The sequence below is a fragment of the Phoenix dactylifera genome, chromosome 1 (genome assembly GCF_051530095.1).
Source record: "Phoenix dactylifera cultivar Ajwa chromosome 1, Ajwa_hap1_PhDact_Kaust_v1.1, whole genome shotgun sequence".
Classification (NCBI taxonomy): domain Eukaryota; kingdom Viridiplantae; phylum Streptophyta; class Magnoliopsida; order Arecales; family Arecaceae; genus Phoenix; species Phoenix dactylifera.
The window spans coordinates 35,594,293-35,609,863 of NC_143190.1; the positions used below are offsets into that span (position 1 = coordinate 35,594,293).

General features: G+C 38.8%; 1 protein-coding gene across 2 annotated transcripts; it reads left to right on the plus strand.

Annotated features, from left to right (window-relative positions):
- The first annotated feature begins 3,593 nt into the window (after positions 1 to 3,593).
- LOC103717628 (uncharacterized) lies at positions 3,594 to 15,015 on the plus strand. 2 transcript variants are annotated; one of them, XM_039126014.2, is made up of 9 exons: positions 3,594 to 4,253; positions 4,531 to 4,579; positions 4,671 to 4,749; positions 4,842 to 4,887; positions 4,982 to 5,080; positions 11,452 to 11,520; positions 11,619 to 11,949; positions 12,650 to 12,798; positions 12,876 to 15,015. In XM_039126014.2, exons 1-9 carry the CDS (start codon positions 3,756 to 3,758, stop codon positions 14,316 to 14,318), a joined length of 2,763 nt encoding a protein of 920 aa, XP_038981942.1. In that variant the 5' UTR covers positions 3,594 to 3,755; the 3' UTR covers positions 14,319 to 15,015. The 2 variants fall into 2 exon arrangements, with proteins under 2 accessions (XP_038981942.1, XP_038981941.1); XM_039126013.2 differs by having other exon boundaries at positions 3,667 to 4,253; positions 4,662 to 4,749.
- The last annotated feature ends 556 nt before the right edge of the window (positions 15,016 to 15,571 follow it).

Consider the following 15,571-nt stretch of genomic DNA (forward strand, 5'->3'; position numbering starts at 1 on the left):
GTGAGCCGTGGTTGTAAAATTAAAAAAAAAAAATTCCCCATTTGACCCACGGTACCATTGTCAGGAAACTCAAATATATATCACTCAAATGGTCGCTCTTTGCTCTCTTTGGATTGTGCCCATTTAATGAAGCAGAGTGTTTTGGTGATTTTTCCCAGTAACCGTGGCATTGCTCTTAAATGCACTAAATAGGGCCCCGCTGCCGACACAAAAATGTAGGCCTTAGATAAGCATGTTCCCCGCTTGAATTCAACCACATGGATTCTTTCTTGTTCCCTTCTATTTTGACATACAATTGTAGAATTTCTTAAATATTTTCCTAGAAATATCTATGTATCGAAATATTTTTTTTATCTTTTGATAATTGATTTCCTAATGCCAATCAACCTGTCTTAATTAATTAGCAATGTGGAAATAACTGTTTGCTCTCTATTCATATTCTGATATTCAAATTGGATATCTAGCATCCATAACTAGAAATAGAGGGTGAATATGAAATTATTTAGATGTCCTGACTGTTTATTGGAAACAATTACCCTGAGGACCGGTTCTTTAAGATAGAGAGTGCTAACCAAGTTAGAGAGACACATAAGGAATCAAAAACCATTGGAAATTGAAGATGTTGAATTCTTTCTTTAAAGTAGTTTCCAATATTCTAATATTTCAAAAACTCTACAGACACCGTTGTGATGGAAAATTTTCTCTCAAATCTCTTTCCAATGTATGGTATAGTCGGTAAATAATTTAGCCGAATATGCAAATATATCTCAAGGCATATTTAGAAAATTCAGAAGAACTTGAGTTGAATTTTCTACAAGAATAAGGCTTCTTGATTTATCCGGTCTATATATTTTTAAAGGCCCATCTTAATCTTAATCTTAATTTTATTTGTGCACTTGTAGGTCTACAAAAATTTAAAAAAAAATTAGATTTTTTTCTCTACAGGACTTGGGTTGAAAAGGTATTGAATTGGTAAGAGCCTATTCAAAAAAAAAAAACTGCCTACTTTGTGAATCTAATGAAAAAACCTATCTAGTCATGCTGGTTTTTTTAAACAGATTCTTTGAAAGATTAGTCCCACTATCAAAATAAATATTCATGAAATATCGAATGCTTTGACTATAAGGCCTTCTCTTTATTTTGTATTTTTTGTTGTAAGCTGCTGGATATATTATTAATTAGTTTGCAGTTATCAGAAAGTGAATGATTTGCTATCAGTTTTGAAACTTTAATATAAAGATCAAAAATTCCTATAAATTCCTATATCATGATGATTCATGACAATCAAATCCTAGATATTTGCATCTAGAGATTTTTTTTTTTTTTTTTTTGTGGGTTGGTAAGAGTATGAGAGAGAGATTCAAAAATTTATTATTTTTCAGTTCAAAAAAATGGGGAAAAAAAATGAAATGGCAAATAAGGGCGGAAGATGATGTGAGGAGAGGAAAAGTTCGCAAAAAAGGCGTTGAAATCTTGGTCGGGCATTGAGTGGACGCAATCCCGAACCGCGTCTGCTGTCAACCAAACCCGTCACTCCTCCATCCAGCTGGAGCCGTTTTCTTTTTATATTTGTTTTTTTTTTTTTTTTTCTGTTACAGTTAAAGCTGGAGCCGTCTTTGATGGGACCTCTCGCTCCGGCGACCAAAGCTTCCGCCGGAACCGGATAATACCACCATTCTCCTCCGCATTGCCAGGACAACCCACCCATCCGGTCCAACGTTTATGGTGGGTCAAAAATTTCGGTCCAAAAATTTTTTTATAAATTAAACTAATTTTTTCATGCAGATTTTTTTATTTTTTAAAAAATTTATTTAAAATTTTTTATTAAAATAATTTTTTAAATTTTTTTTGCCAAACGGCTATTCTAAAAATATTTTTAGAGAATCAGAACATATTTTTTGTTACACGAAAAGTGACGTCAATAAAATATAAATTTAATGCCGACCATTGTGTTTGGTCATTTTGGAGGCTATTCTAGTTGGATTTGGATCTACTCAACCGGCTCGAAACCTGGGCCACGGATGTAGGGTTGGGTTCCATCCATTTGGAAATAATTTGCTCCTGCTGATCGTGGATGGAGCAGCCTTACAGTCTTGTGCGGCTCTGGTGAGGCGACACATTTTTTTTTGTTTGAGTGAATCACTGGATGAATTTTCTGGAAAGTAAAAAAAAAATGAACATTGATTGATTGATTGTAAGACTAGCATCGGGCATGTCTTGATGCAATGCGGTCGAAATGGATGCTTATAATTGATGATTTGTTGGGCAATAAATAAAATCAAGAGCAATAAATGGGATGGGTCCCAATTCCTCCCTTCTTTCCGCAAATTAAAAAGAAAAAGCTATAAATAGTCCTTTTCTTTTTTTGTGACTTTGTTAAAAAACAGAAAATTTATAAAAATCTGGGTCGGCTTAGCTCTTGAAAAAAAAATTTAAAATAAAGACCAGTTAAATATGCTACTTTGCATTATAATGATAGACTAAATATATATAGATGTGCCGATAGGGCTACATAAAAGAGAGAATTAGTTGGAAAAGAGCCAACATAATTATGAACTAATCAAAACACAAACCAATATATATAGCTATGGATAAAAAAAGAGCGAAGCAAAAGCGAAGTAATGCGCATGCCTATTGCTTCCTAGTTAGATGCAATCACTCGCTTAGTAATAAATTTAATTTAATTAAAAATTTTAAAATAATAATAATAACAAGAGATTTTATATCAAAAATGTATCAAAAATTCTGACATGAGATTTTAACGAGAAATAATTAATGATACTCAAAAATCCAATTCAATGAGGTGGCTAGAAGCATCTAGAGCTCCATTCAACTATTACAACATGAACGGTAGTTTTTATATATTGGGAGCCTTCTTCCTCTTGCACTCTTAATGTTGATTTAATGACAGTATCTTTCAGGACGAAAATAAGAAGGTGTTGGCTTTGTGATCAGAAATCGTGATACTAGACTTGTCGCAGTTGAAGAACGACGTATTTTTGATGAGTTAACATTCAGAGCAGAGTTAAAGACGGCATGAGAAGATATTACCTATGTGAGGCAGATTTTTGGAGCAAACAATATTTACCCGAAAGGAGACTTGGCTACAGTATTATAACGATCAATACTTATTTCTTAAGAATTCAATTTTTTTTTCGATCCACTCATGTCTATTAAAAAACAAAAAATACGGGTAGGTTGGAATATCTTTCGTACTACATACAATTTGAAAATATTATTTTCAAAAAATTAAGGGTTTGTTTTTTTTATTTCGTCATATATATTTTTAAATATTATTAGATGTACTCATATAAAGTAAAAAAAATTAATTTAATCGACACCATGAGATGAATTAATGCATCTGCCATGGCCCCATGGATGCAAGAGTCGAGGACCGTGGCTGACGTGATTGCCGGATCCACGTCGTGATGACCATCTGCGTCGGTAGACAGAAGCAGGGAGAAAGGGGCCCATTTGCACATTACCTTGCCTACAATTCCGGCGGAATAGCAGACCCCAACGATTTGACCACCCTCATACTCTTGCCTCTGCTCTCCCAGCCTAAAACCCTCCTTTTTTTAATCCATTTTCCAACCCCTACTTCCTTTTTCTGACCGAAAAAATAAAGTAAAAAAAAAAATAAAAATAAGAGAGTCGGTAAGGACGGAAAAGATAGAGAGGAGAGAGAAGCCAGCAGCAGTTGTTGGTAAGAGAAAGAAAAGAAGGGGGGCAAAAAAAAAAAAAAGAAGAGAGAGATGATGGCAAAGGCGGCGGCGGCGAAGAAGGGCCGGCCGCGGAAGAAGCGGAAGGGCCGCATAGCACGCCCCGATCCCCCACTCCCCGTCCTCCTCCGCCGCCCCCCTCCCCCTCCCTCGCGGGCACCGGAGCCCCCCCGACGCACCCTCCGCCCACGCCGGCGGCGCCGTTCCCTCCACGACTTCACCGAGGACGAAGAAGAAGAGAGGGGGAGAAGGAAGCTGAAGCTCGTCCTCAAGCTCCCCAACATTACTCCTTCCAGAAGGGATGAGCGGTGCTCCGACTCGCCGGCGCGCGCCCCTAGGTCTCGGAGGATTCCATCTTCCGGCCACGTGGCGTCATCCTCGTCGTCCGCGTCGTCCTCCTCGTACGTGGATGATGACGAGGAGGATGGAGAGGAGGCGGCGGAAGGGGAGGAGACCATCAAGCCCCCCAAGAAGAGGAGGATCGAGGGTTGTGATGATGGCGTTGGCTCGGATGGATCCCGTGACCTGGAGGTATACTATTCCTCCGCACTGCGTCACCGTCCTCCTCATCCTCTCTCTCTCTCTCTCTCTCTCTCTCTCTCTCTCTCTCTCTCTCGAGTCGGTCGGTCCCCCACCAACCTTGTGGGGGAGTCAACAACTGCAATCTTGCTCCCTGACGAAGCAACAAAGGCTTTTCTCTTTTCCCACCCGCCCTCATCTGTCCATGAATCTGTGTTATTTGGTATTTATTGTCAAGAAATTGGTTATTATTCGCGTTCTTTCGTGTTCTTACTCCCTTTTCCCTCAGAGAGGAAGGAAGAATGTGCTTCGAAGATGTTCCAAGGGCTCCTTTTCAGGTACGTTAATATGTGAATCTTTGCTTTCTGTTCTAATATTCAAGAAAGATGTCACCTTTGTTTGTTAAAGTGCCTATTTTAGTTGGCGCAGAGCTATCATCCAAGTCGTTCGCAGGAACCCCTTTACCGGAGAGGAAAACACTGGAGGCGATTCTCGATAAGCTTCAGAAGTGCGTCACTCATGTTCCTGCTTTGTTGCTTTGTTGTTCCTGCTGAATTGATTGTTGAATATTTGTTGGGGCTTGTTCTTTTGGTACTGCAGGAAAGACACATATGGGGTGTTTGCAGAGCCAGTGGATCCGGAAGAGGTTTGTGAACTTGCTATGGCTAGAAATTCAATGGCTAAAAGAGCAAAGTAGCGATCATTTCTTTTAAATTTACAAATGTGCTGGGTTCTCGCAGCTTCCTGACTACCATGACGTAATTGAGCATCCGATGGACTTTGGCACTATAAGGAAGAAGCTTGCAAGTAATGCCTACCTCTCCTTTGAGCAATATGAGGTAGGTATAAAATAAATGAACATATCTACTTCGGAAAAATTAACATTTAGTTCTTTTCTACATATCAGATTGCATTTTTGTAGTTTTGTTAAGCTCAAAAAAGTTCTTATTTTAATCTAATGTTTAAAATTTATTGGGTAGTCCAAATTGTATGCGTGGAGCTCTAGTTGGTAGCTGGAGCAGTAAATCAATACTGAAAAATGGCCCCAAACCTTGGTAATAATAAACCGTACTCAGCCATCAGGCTTAGTTCGGATCGTTGACCAACCTTGGGTAAGGGTGACACATGTTTGATTCTCTTATTCTTTTTCTCCATGTATCTGCTCTCTCTCTCTCTCTCTCTCTCTCTCTCTCTCTCTCTCTCAATTTTCCACCAGATGGCAAAGGGGAAGCTGTTCCCCTTCACCTTTATTTTTCCATCACAATTTTTTCCAACTCCACCATGAAAGTAGTGATCAGTATCAGTTTGTCTGAACAAGGGATTCCATATCTATGAACATGTCAACCCAAACCTCTCCACGATCTCATAATTAGTAAACTAGCATGGGACTCTTTGTTCTCCATCTCATCAAAAAGGGAAATATGTTATGTAATCTTCCTTATTAGGCATTTGTAGTTACTAAGTTCTTCATGGGAAATTAGAAGGTCTGTTTCTTCTTCTTTTTCTTTTAATTCTTGTTTGGCCATCTACAAATGCATGCAGATATACTGATATATGTTTAATGCATGTCGGTTTTTAATCGACCCTCCCCCACTCTTTCTCCTTTTAGGCACATATTATATTGTGACATGTTAGATTTTGACTCATTTAGAGAGAAAAATCTTAGTTGCCAGAATTGGAAGCAGGTGTGGGTGCAGGGAAGCAGATACATATAGAAACACCTTATTAAAAAAAGCTCTTAGGTAGCATGTGCATGTTTGACATTTTGGGAAGATTTAGAAGTGGATTTGTCACCCTAGTTAGAAGATTTTGGCTATTAAAGAGAAAACAATAGTGGCTATTGGTTGCCTGAAAGCAACTTTAGATTTTATGATTGGTTACTTGTTCATAAGTGGCTTCTCAATTTATCTTTTTTTGACGCTTTTGCAACTTGATAAGTCATTTTCTTTTTCTAATTAACCATGCGTTAGATCATTCAGCAATAATTTTCCATTATATGATATGACTGGGTTTGTTTTTTCAATTGATGGAATTGGGTGTCTCTTCTTTGTAAAATTTGGTTAACCCAATGGCACTCTCCAAATTCAATTTCATGATATTTTTACTCTTATACCTTCTTAAAGGAGAACCTTCAGGTAATTAGAGCTACCATGTTGGATATACCACTAAAATAATTTATTTCAAAAAAAATTGAGCCATATTTCCAAGTTAAATTGATTATTAGATATGCTGTGGTTACATTTGGAGGGAAAAGAGTCAGACATGTAATGTAACCAATTGTTCCCCTATGTTTTATTTGAACCAAGTGATACAAAGAAATTTAATTGTTCAATTGTTCAACTGTGTTAAAAATGCTTTATAAACAATTATTTATTAACTATAGTTCATGGTTCATGGTCAAAATGTATTGCATTGTTTGCTCGAACTTGGTTAGATGGGACCATGAGTCAACAATATTGGACTGCCAAATCATTTGAGTGTGTCTGTTTACATGACCCCAAATTCAATGGCCAGCCTTATTTGGATAGGTTTTAGGAATTTTAGCTCATCACTTGTTTCCTTTGGGGTCACATTCCCTATTAAATCCATGGTCTCCCAAATCCTTTAATCACTTCCATCCAGTTATTCTTTCGTCATCTTTCCAAATTTAAACCCTTTGACATGAGTTTGATCCGTTGTTCTTGTTATAGAAACATATGACCATTTAAATTACTTCTCCATCATTTTGTGTGTCGGGAGTGCAATTCCTAAACTCGTCTATTATTGTAACTCTATTCCTTTTTCGACCATACGTCCTCTACATTTGCATCTTTAATGTTCTTATTCAACTTGTAAGCTTCCTGTATGTATTTCCTTTCATGCACCATTCTGTACTTGCTGAAAGTAAGCTCTTGTTTGATCATAACCATAGTTTGCATATGCAAAGGATTAAGAAAAGTTGGATAGTTTGGGAGTATGTGAAGAAGTTAAAAGGCTAGCACAAGTTTGTTGGAAGATGAGTATCAAAGTATTGACATCAAATGAGATGGGGGTCAATCATGATTATTTGGTGTTCCAATAAAATATTAAATGGTGTTGAACAGTAATGATACTCTGCTATCAACAACAATTGATAGAGGTGTTATATAACAATATGCATGTAGTAATGCTGAATAATTAAAAATTGTCATAAGTAGTTCCAGTCAAGTTCAATTCTCCCTGGTGCATGTGACAAGCCATTTTCTTAACCTTTTAGGGGAAAGGAACGTATTGAAGGATTTCGAGGCTTCATATAAGGATTTAAGTGCTCTGGCACAACCTTTGCTAGTCATTGGGGAGCATTTGCCTTCAATATGTTCCGTGGCTTGCTGACATGGTGCTGCCCAGCACATGGTGGGGATGGGTATTGGCATATCAATGAGACACATGCTTTCGTCATATGAAAAGTTTCCTATGGTCAACTAAGTGCATACACCTGAAAATTATTTTCATGTATTGCTATCCCAAGCTCCATGGAAGTACTTAATATCTTTAAATTTGATACGACCTTCATTAGAAACTTCTCTATTTAGCTTCCTTCTCTTATTGTTTACAATATATTCTCCATATGCTTAATTTTCATAAGAGCTGGAGTGTGGGTGGCTGTTGTCCTTAAAATAGATATCATTTGGTTCATCCTTGCCAACATCTAAGTTTTATTCATGAATGTGTTCCTTTAGCTGCATATATGGTTGCCACCTTGACTTATTACATGTTATACTTCATTTTCCATTTTATCATTCCAACACCACTTTCATATTTATGTCCCCTTGACCCATGCTTGGATTTGCTTGAGTTTTTCTACTCGATTTCTTAAGATAGGTGGTGTTTGTTGGGGTTCTACATTTAAAGCGGGGAGCATCATAACTGAAAGGACAAGGTCTCACCGTTGTGTTTCTCATGTTTTCTGTTGTGGTTATATTGACGTGTGCCGTAAATTGTCAGAAGATTGTCCTTGTTCTTCACCATAGAATGTTGTTGTAGTTATGTTACAGGGCTTGCATATGATGGATACATTTTAAAATCCAACTTCCAAAAGCATAAAACTGTCAATTCACAATATAGCCAAGATTTCATTTCATTTCACCTGTGAATTTCTGCTTCCCACATTCATTTGATTTCATTTGTTTTTGAATATGTTTCAAAATACCACCTTCCTAGATTCTTTTAAGCTTGCTATAGGACCTATTTTGTTGTAATACCATATTATAAACAAGCATTATCTTGAAAACCTATATTCTTTGGTGATACCAAGGGAATGTAAAGTATACTTAAATAGACTGGTTAATATTTATAAAAAAAGGCGGTTTTGGGTACAAGGCTCCTATCACTATGAGGTCTGGGGAGGGTCAAACATACATAGGGCTGCAAATAGTTTGGCTCAACTTGTGACACAACTCGGTTCCAACCTGATTAGACATGATCTGATCTGTATTGGAAGATCCGTGGGTTGATTCAATTCAAAAATCGGATCCTATCTAAATTCTAGGTCAGGTTTGAGTCTTGTATGTTTCATCCCGATTTGACCCAACCTTGCTTGTATATCATCTAGGTCAACAAAAAGGGACCCGACCCGACTTGACCTGAACTTGATCTAGCTCGATCAAAAAATTTAAATCAAATAAACCTCCTTTGCTCTAAATATCTTTCCCAATTCATTGAGTAAACTCCAACTTAAACTAATTCTTCTTTTTTCATCTCAGCAACTACATCTCTTCTCATTTTTTTGTGATTTAAATATATTTAAATATTTATATTCATTGATTGTTTGGTCAATTCTTATTTATAATACCCTCAGGTATATCAATATATATTTTAAAAAGTGTAGTTTGTAAACTGAAGAATAACCAATTACTTAGATGAAATTAAAAATTTTGCATGATAGTTCAAGTTCAAGTTGGCCCTTTTTAGTTTTATTTATTTTTTAGTGATTTCATATTTAATTATTAATTATTATATTTTAGCTGTAAAAGAATAGCTAGATGCTTGATTCGAACTGCAAACTCGATGTGACCCAGTTATCACCAAACTCGGATATTTTGATTTGGGTCCTTGCCATACTTGAACTTGACTTGCGAATAACCTACCGACATGGTACGCCGTATCGGACTAAATCGAGTAGTACGCGACGTACTGTACTGTACTGGTTCGGTACCGGTACTCAATATGGGTGGTGTATCAAGTGTCGTCACGCCAAAAGAAATTCATACCATATCGTACCGACACTGTACTAGTGTGGCACTAGTATGGGGTTCGGTATCGAGACGGCAAACCTTGCTGCCGAGTCAAATCTTTTCCATGGACCCAATCTAACCTGACTCGATCAAGTAATAGGTTGGGCTCGGGCCAAAATCATGACTCGGATATAAAATTGGTTGGATTGAGGTCAAGCATGCCTTGATTTGACCTAATCATTTGCAGCCCTAGACGTACGCAATCTTACCCCCGCTTGTGAAGAGTCTATTTCCCTTTTTCGAACTTGTGACACCTGAGTCACAATGGAGGAACCTTACTATTGTGCCAAGGCTCAACCTCTAGAATGGTTAATATTTATCTTTGATTAGTTTAGTTGCATGTATAAATTTCTAATCTAGCTAAAACAAAATTCACATAAGCAAGAAAGCTAAGGCGGAATTTAGGGAAACAAGCTGACAAAGCTGTAAACAAAACAAATCACTAAATTCATGTAATTATGCAAAGGAACAAACTCCTAAATTAGAGAAAATAAAAAATAGTGAGCCAAAATGGGAGAGTGCCAATTATCCAATCACGACTATCTAAGATTGGTGTGATGGCCATCATTGAAAGGGCCCCACTCGACATCACGAGACTTGTTGCCCCATGTACCATGCAAGACCCTTCCAATCATGGCTGTTGCGCCCATCATAGATGGCCATGATTGGAGAAGTAGTTCTCTCTGGTTAAAATGAATTAGAGAGGATCCACGCTCACTATAAATAGGCGAGTCATTTAAAGAAAAAAATGTATATAATCATGAGCAAAATTTGCTATGCCGGTACCAGAATCCATATCAGTTGTTCGACAGTATGGTACAATATGCAATCGTGTTCCATTGTGGGCTTGTACCGACACAGGGCGAGGGAGGGAGAGAGGGAGAAGGAAAGAGAAGAAAATAGAGATAGAGAGAGAGGGAAGGAGGGAGAGGGAGGAAGGTAGAGAGAGGCGGAGGAGGTAGAGGGGGGAGACGGAGAAGGAAAGGGAGGAAAAGAGAGAGAGAGAGAGAGAGAGAGGGAAGGAGGGAGAGGAAGGGAGGGAGAGAGAGGGATAGAGAAGAGGAGAGAGAGAGGCCAAGAGAAGGAGAGAGGGCTTTCAAAACAGGGGCTCTGTCCCTGTTCTTGTGCGCCGGAGAGATGGAGGCAAGAAAGCCCCCTCTCTCCTTATCTTAGACTCTCTCTCTCTCTCGCTCCCTCTCCCTCCCACTCCCTTCCTCTTCCTCTCCCTCCCTCCCCTCTCTCACTTTCTCTTTTCCTCTCTTTCCTTCTCCTTCCCCTCTCCCCTGCCGGTTTCTAGAACCGAGGGGCGAAAAAATACCAATCCACTTTTGGTACGGCCCAGTATGCCCCGAACCGGACGGTTCGGGATGGTACAACATTTCTTGATCCTGAGAAAGTTTCATGTAGGAAAGCTAATTGACCAATCAACTAAATAGCTGAATTTATTATGTGTGCAATCCAACTAATAATCATAGAATCATACACACTCAATTTCTGATAGGGAGGCTATGTCATATACTGCTAGTTCATGACTTCATGTCAGTCATAAACAACTGATAGAGCATTCATGAAAGGAAACCATAAAAAGCATTTCAACCCAACAGGTAAGAGTTGTAACTGTAAATGATTATAAATTGCATATTGTGAAAAATTGCAGTTATGTTTGGATGAATATTGCTAGCTGTTATCAGATTACAACTTTGCTGAATAATTAAAAAGAAAAACTGACAAGGAAAGAGATTTAAGGGAAATTAATTTGATATCCTTGACATCATTGTTCCAAATTTGCTTTTTCTTTTTTTAACCAAATAGGGGCATGAGAAAAATGACTGAGATGTCACTCCCTATGCTCCCATGTGCTTGTGCATGTGTGTGTGTATGAGGAGAATGGCCCTGTTGCACTTCAGATTATTAAATGGTGAAATCTTATTCCTTAATGTCACTCATCTTGAATGCAGGATGATGTCTTCTTAATTTGCAGTAATGCCATGCAATATAATGCACCAGATACCATATACTTTAGACAGGTATGTTAAGAGCAAAAAGTTGTTAAATTCTTGTTCAAAACAATTTATGTTATAGTAATCTATTACGTTGGTTTTAATCTTCGTATCATTTTGCAAAGGCGCGTTCCATTCAAGACATGGCAAGACAAAAATTTCAGAAACTAAGAGTTGATGGTAAATGTGCTGAAACAGCGGGAAAGACTGAAGAGAAAATTAAATTCAACTCCATGGAAAAGAAGCCACTAATGAAGGCCCTGTCCAGAACTGCACAAGAGCCACTTGTCTCTGATATCTCTTCTGCTGCCACTCTTGCCTCCACAGGGGACACAGGCACTGGGTTGAGCATGACACAAGCTAATGGTGTTGAAGCTCCAGTTGTTGATAATGGGTTTGCGGATGGCAGTTCTTCTCTGGGTGAGAGTAAATCGGAGAAGGCAGATGAACTTTCAGGTATGATGGTTCAGGGCTTTCCACCATATAATTTTGAGTTTTGGATAGATGAGTTATGATCAAAGTTGAAACACCATGCTAGGTTAGGAACCTTCCTGATGCCTGCATGTCTTGGAAGAACTCTTTCTTAATAACACGATTTGACATACATCTGGTTTTCCTCTAAAAAATTTAAAATATCCATCATAACCAGCTGATTGACTGGATATTTTGGAGCAGCTGTGAATATAAATTTGTTTAACTTGTCAGATCTGATGTTATAATTTCTCGCACTTTTCTATAGACCATGGTTTGAATCTCTGTCAGTACTGAGAGCTTGCCTGTGGCATTGTTAGAACTAAGAAGCAGATCAATTTGATTTGCCAGCTATTTTACTGTCAGAGTTGCCCTATCATTTGGTTGGTTTTGGATGTTGCACATATTTTTTAGAGTGAAGCAAGGTGCATGGCCAGTTGTATCCCTGCAGTAAGAGTAATGTTATCCCTAGTGGAACCATGATTAACACCAACAGAAGATTGTGTTTCTCTATAATGGTACAAATTAACAAAAAATGTAACTCCTTTTTTTTTTTTTTAATCACATCCAGATTGTTAATCCTGGCAGACTGGAAATCTAGTATTGTCATTCACCTCTGCACTGCAGTCCACTTATATATGGGATGACTGATGAAAGATTGCCTCTGATAATCTCTCTGTTTCAGCAAGGAGCTCTCCTGCAAAGCTTGGGCGGAAGCCATTTGTGATTGATGAAAATCGACGAGCAACTTACAATATGTCTGAGCAACAGTCTGTGATTGAACCTGACTCTATGTTTGATGTTTATGAGGGCGAGATGAGGCAGCTGGTTGCTGTATGTAGCTAGTCCATCATCTTTATGGATCACTTTTGCATTGCTGTGCTCATGTTGTTTTAAATTTTCTGAATCAGGTTGGACTCAATGCAGAGGACTCATATGCAAGGAGCTTGGCTCGTTTTTCTGCTTCCCTTGGGCCCATTGCCTGGGAAATAGCTTCTAAGACAATTGAGAAGGCATTACCTGCTGGAGTAAAATTTGGCCCTGGATGGGTCAGGGAATTTGAGCCACTTCAGACACCTGTTCTGTCTCTTGAAAACCACAACCAGAGGCAGCTAGGTTTGAATCCAGACATTCAGTTTAAGTTGGCATCAAGAAAGGATAAGGAGGCTAAAGAGAGATTGCAAGCCACCCAAAATTGTGAATCTAAGGACATCAGATTGGGTCGTAAGAGACAGATAACCACTGGAGTATCGAATAAAGCATGTAATCTTGTGAAGGGAAGAGATTATCATCAAAGAACTACAAAACTGAAGCAGGGTTTGTCTGGTGTTACTGCTGAAACCCAACCCAGTGTCGCTGGTGCTGGATTCCAGCTGCAGAAGAAGGCAACTGTTAATTCTGCTAAGGCTCACACTAACGTTTCAGAGCATGTCCGACCACGGCATTCGACCTCTGTGAGTGGAATTCCTGTTGAAACAGCTTTGCAAAGACCTGATAATCATTCTGAACCTGCAAGTTTTAGGTCACCTGGGATAATTTCATGGGACTGGAACAATGGGCAGCCTGGACATCTAAAACAGCCAGAAGCAGCGGCATTACAAAGTAGAAATGAGGTTTTGAGCATGGAATTCTGGAAATTGAGTAATGGGAAAGCAACAGGGAACTCTGGTAGTTGTAGACCGGGTACTACTTTGGGACTTATCTCCGAGCATCAGCCAGGAACTGCAGGTAACTTCCTTGCCTGCGGTAGTCTTGAGCAGGGGATCAACAATCATTCAAGATTAATTGGTTTGCAGATATTCAACCAGCCAAATATTTCGAACAAAGTCATTGATGCTCCAAAACCCTTTTCTTCAGCTGTCATTCCATCTGGCAGAGAGAATACCAGTGCTGCAGCAGCTGCTGCTGCCCGAGCATGGATGTCTATTGGAGCTTCAGCAGAGTGTAAAGCAGTTGCTGGTAAGGGACTTCCAAACAACCAAGTAGGATTTGCATCTCTTCATAAATTTGCTTGGAAAACCCCTAACTCACCTTCAGGGATTCATGAAGATTCTAAGACAAGACATGTGCCTCAATTCTTCCAGCAACCCAACCAGGTTACCAGTGAAGAATCTAAGGTTCATGACAAAGAATTGGTTATTTTTCCCCAGTTAGTTGCAACGGACTTAAAAAGATTTCATGGCCAGTCTCCATGGCAAGGTCTAATTCCCCAAACCGAGCAGAAGCAGAGTAAGGATGTGCACCCTCCAGACTTAAACATAAACATTGGTTTCCAGCTTCCTGGGTCCCCTGTTCATCAATCGGCAGGCATTCATAAGGACTCTCAGCAACCTGACTTGGCTTTGCAGCTGTAGATTTTGGATGTTGTGCTTCTTCTTCTTGTGGTTTAGTTTAGTGCAGGCAGGTATGGAGGAAATAGCAGCAACTGGTAATGCTAATTGTTTGAAAGGACTTGCATGTGGATCTAGAATTAGATGATATCTGCCGAGTTGTGCCAGTTAGAATGCTGCAAATATATCCTAGCATAATAATGATCACAAGAAGATGGTTCATCGTAGTTGAATCCGATAATGTGCAACTAGTTCAGGCTTGTGTCATATTTTGGCTTCAAATTCATCTTATGGGAAAGATATCTTGCTGCGAATGGATAGAAAAAAAAATTCTTTAGGCCATATTTGTGGGTGAATTTGTTGGTGGGACAGCCTTGGCTCGTCTATTGCTGCACGTTATTGATAGGCATCACAGTGGATGTGGCTTGGGGAGTGATATTGCATGAATTTACACAGCAGTGTTAGTTGTTCCAGAAATTCTCCTGTGAGCTAGGAGATGAAGCATTTTGATGGAAAGCTTTGTAAATCATTTTAGGTTGAAATCCTTGCTTATGTTTGAGCTTCTTTTCAGTACCAGCATGGTTTACTACATCCCTATATATCCATATTATCATGTATGATCCGCTGTAAATTGTCAGATAGAATAGCAGTAGTTGTTGCTTTTTGAATGAATGGGTTGTCTGCATCTTAAATGCCTTAAAAGAAATGGTTTGTTACTTCATATCTAGAGTTCCTTTTCGGAAAACTTCTTGGCATGTTGAATTTTGATTCGATCATAGTCCAAATGTTATAACTGGATTGCAGCATCATCTTGTGGTTGATACTCTCTGGTCATTGCAGTCAATCAAGTGGGGAACGCCTGAAGCTTGCAAGTGCACATTATTCCTGTTCATGTGTCAGGATTGTCTCGGTTACTTGCTGCTCCAGCATTTAACTTGTGCTTTGGAGATGGATGGGTGTCTTGTATTAGACACTGCCTTCTTTTGTTACTATTCTGCGTCGGCGCGACTCATGGAGATGTATCTTTCTCTCTCATCTAAATTTTGCTAGTTTAAGTGCCTTCAGAAAAGCCAAGAATTTGAGATCAATTATGGGAGTTTACATTAATTTAAGAGGTTGTCAAGTAGCTTATCTAATTAAAACGCATTGTACAGCGAGTCCTAATTGCATCGACCAACGTATATGCTGTATAAGTATGATATTTTATTTGCTTGAAGCAGCGTCGTAAAAACCTGTGAGCTTTATGAGTTAGCAGTGTTGGCTTAACAGTTGTATCA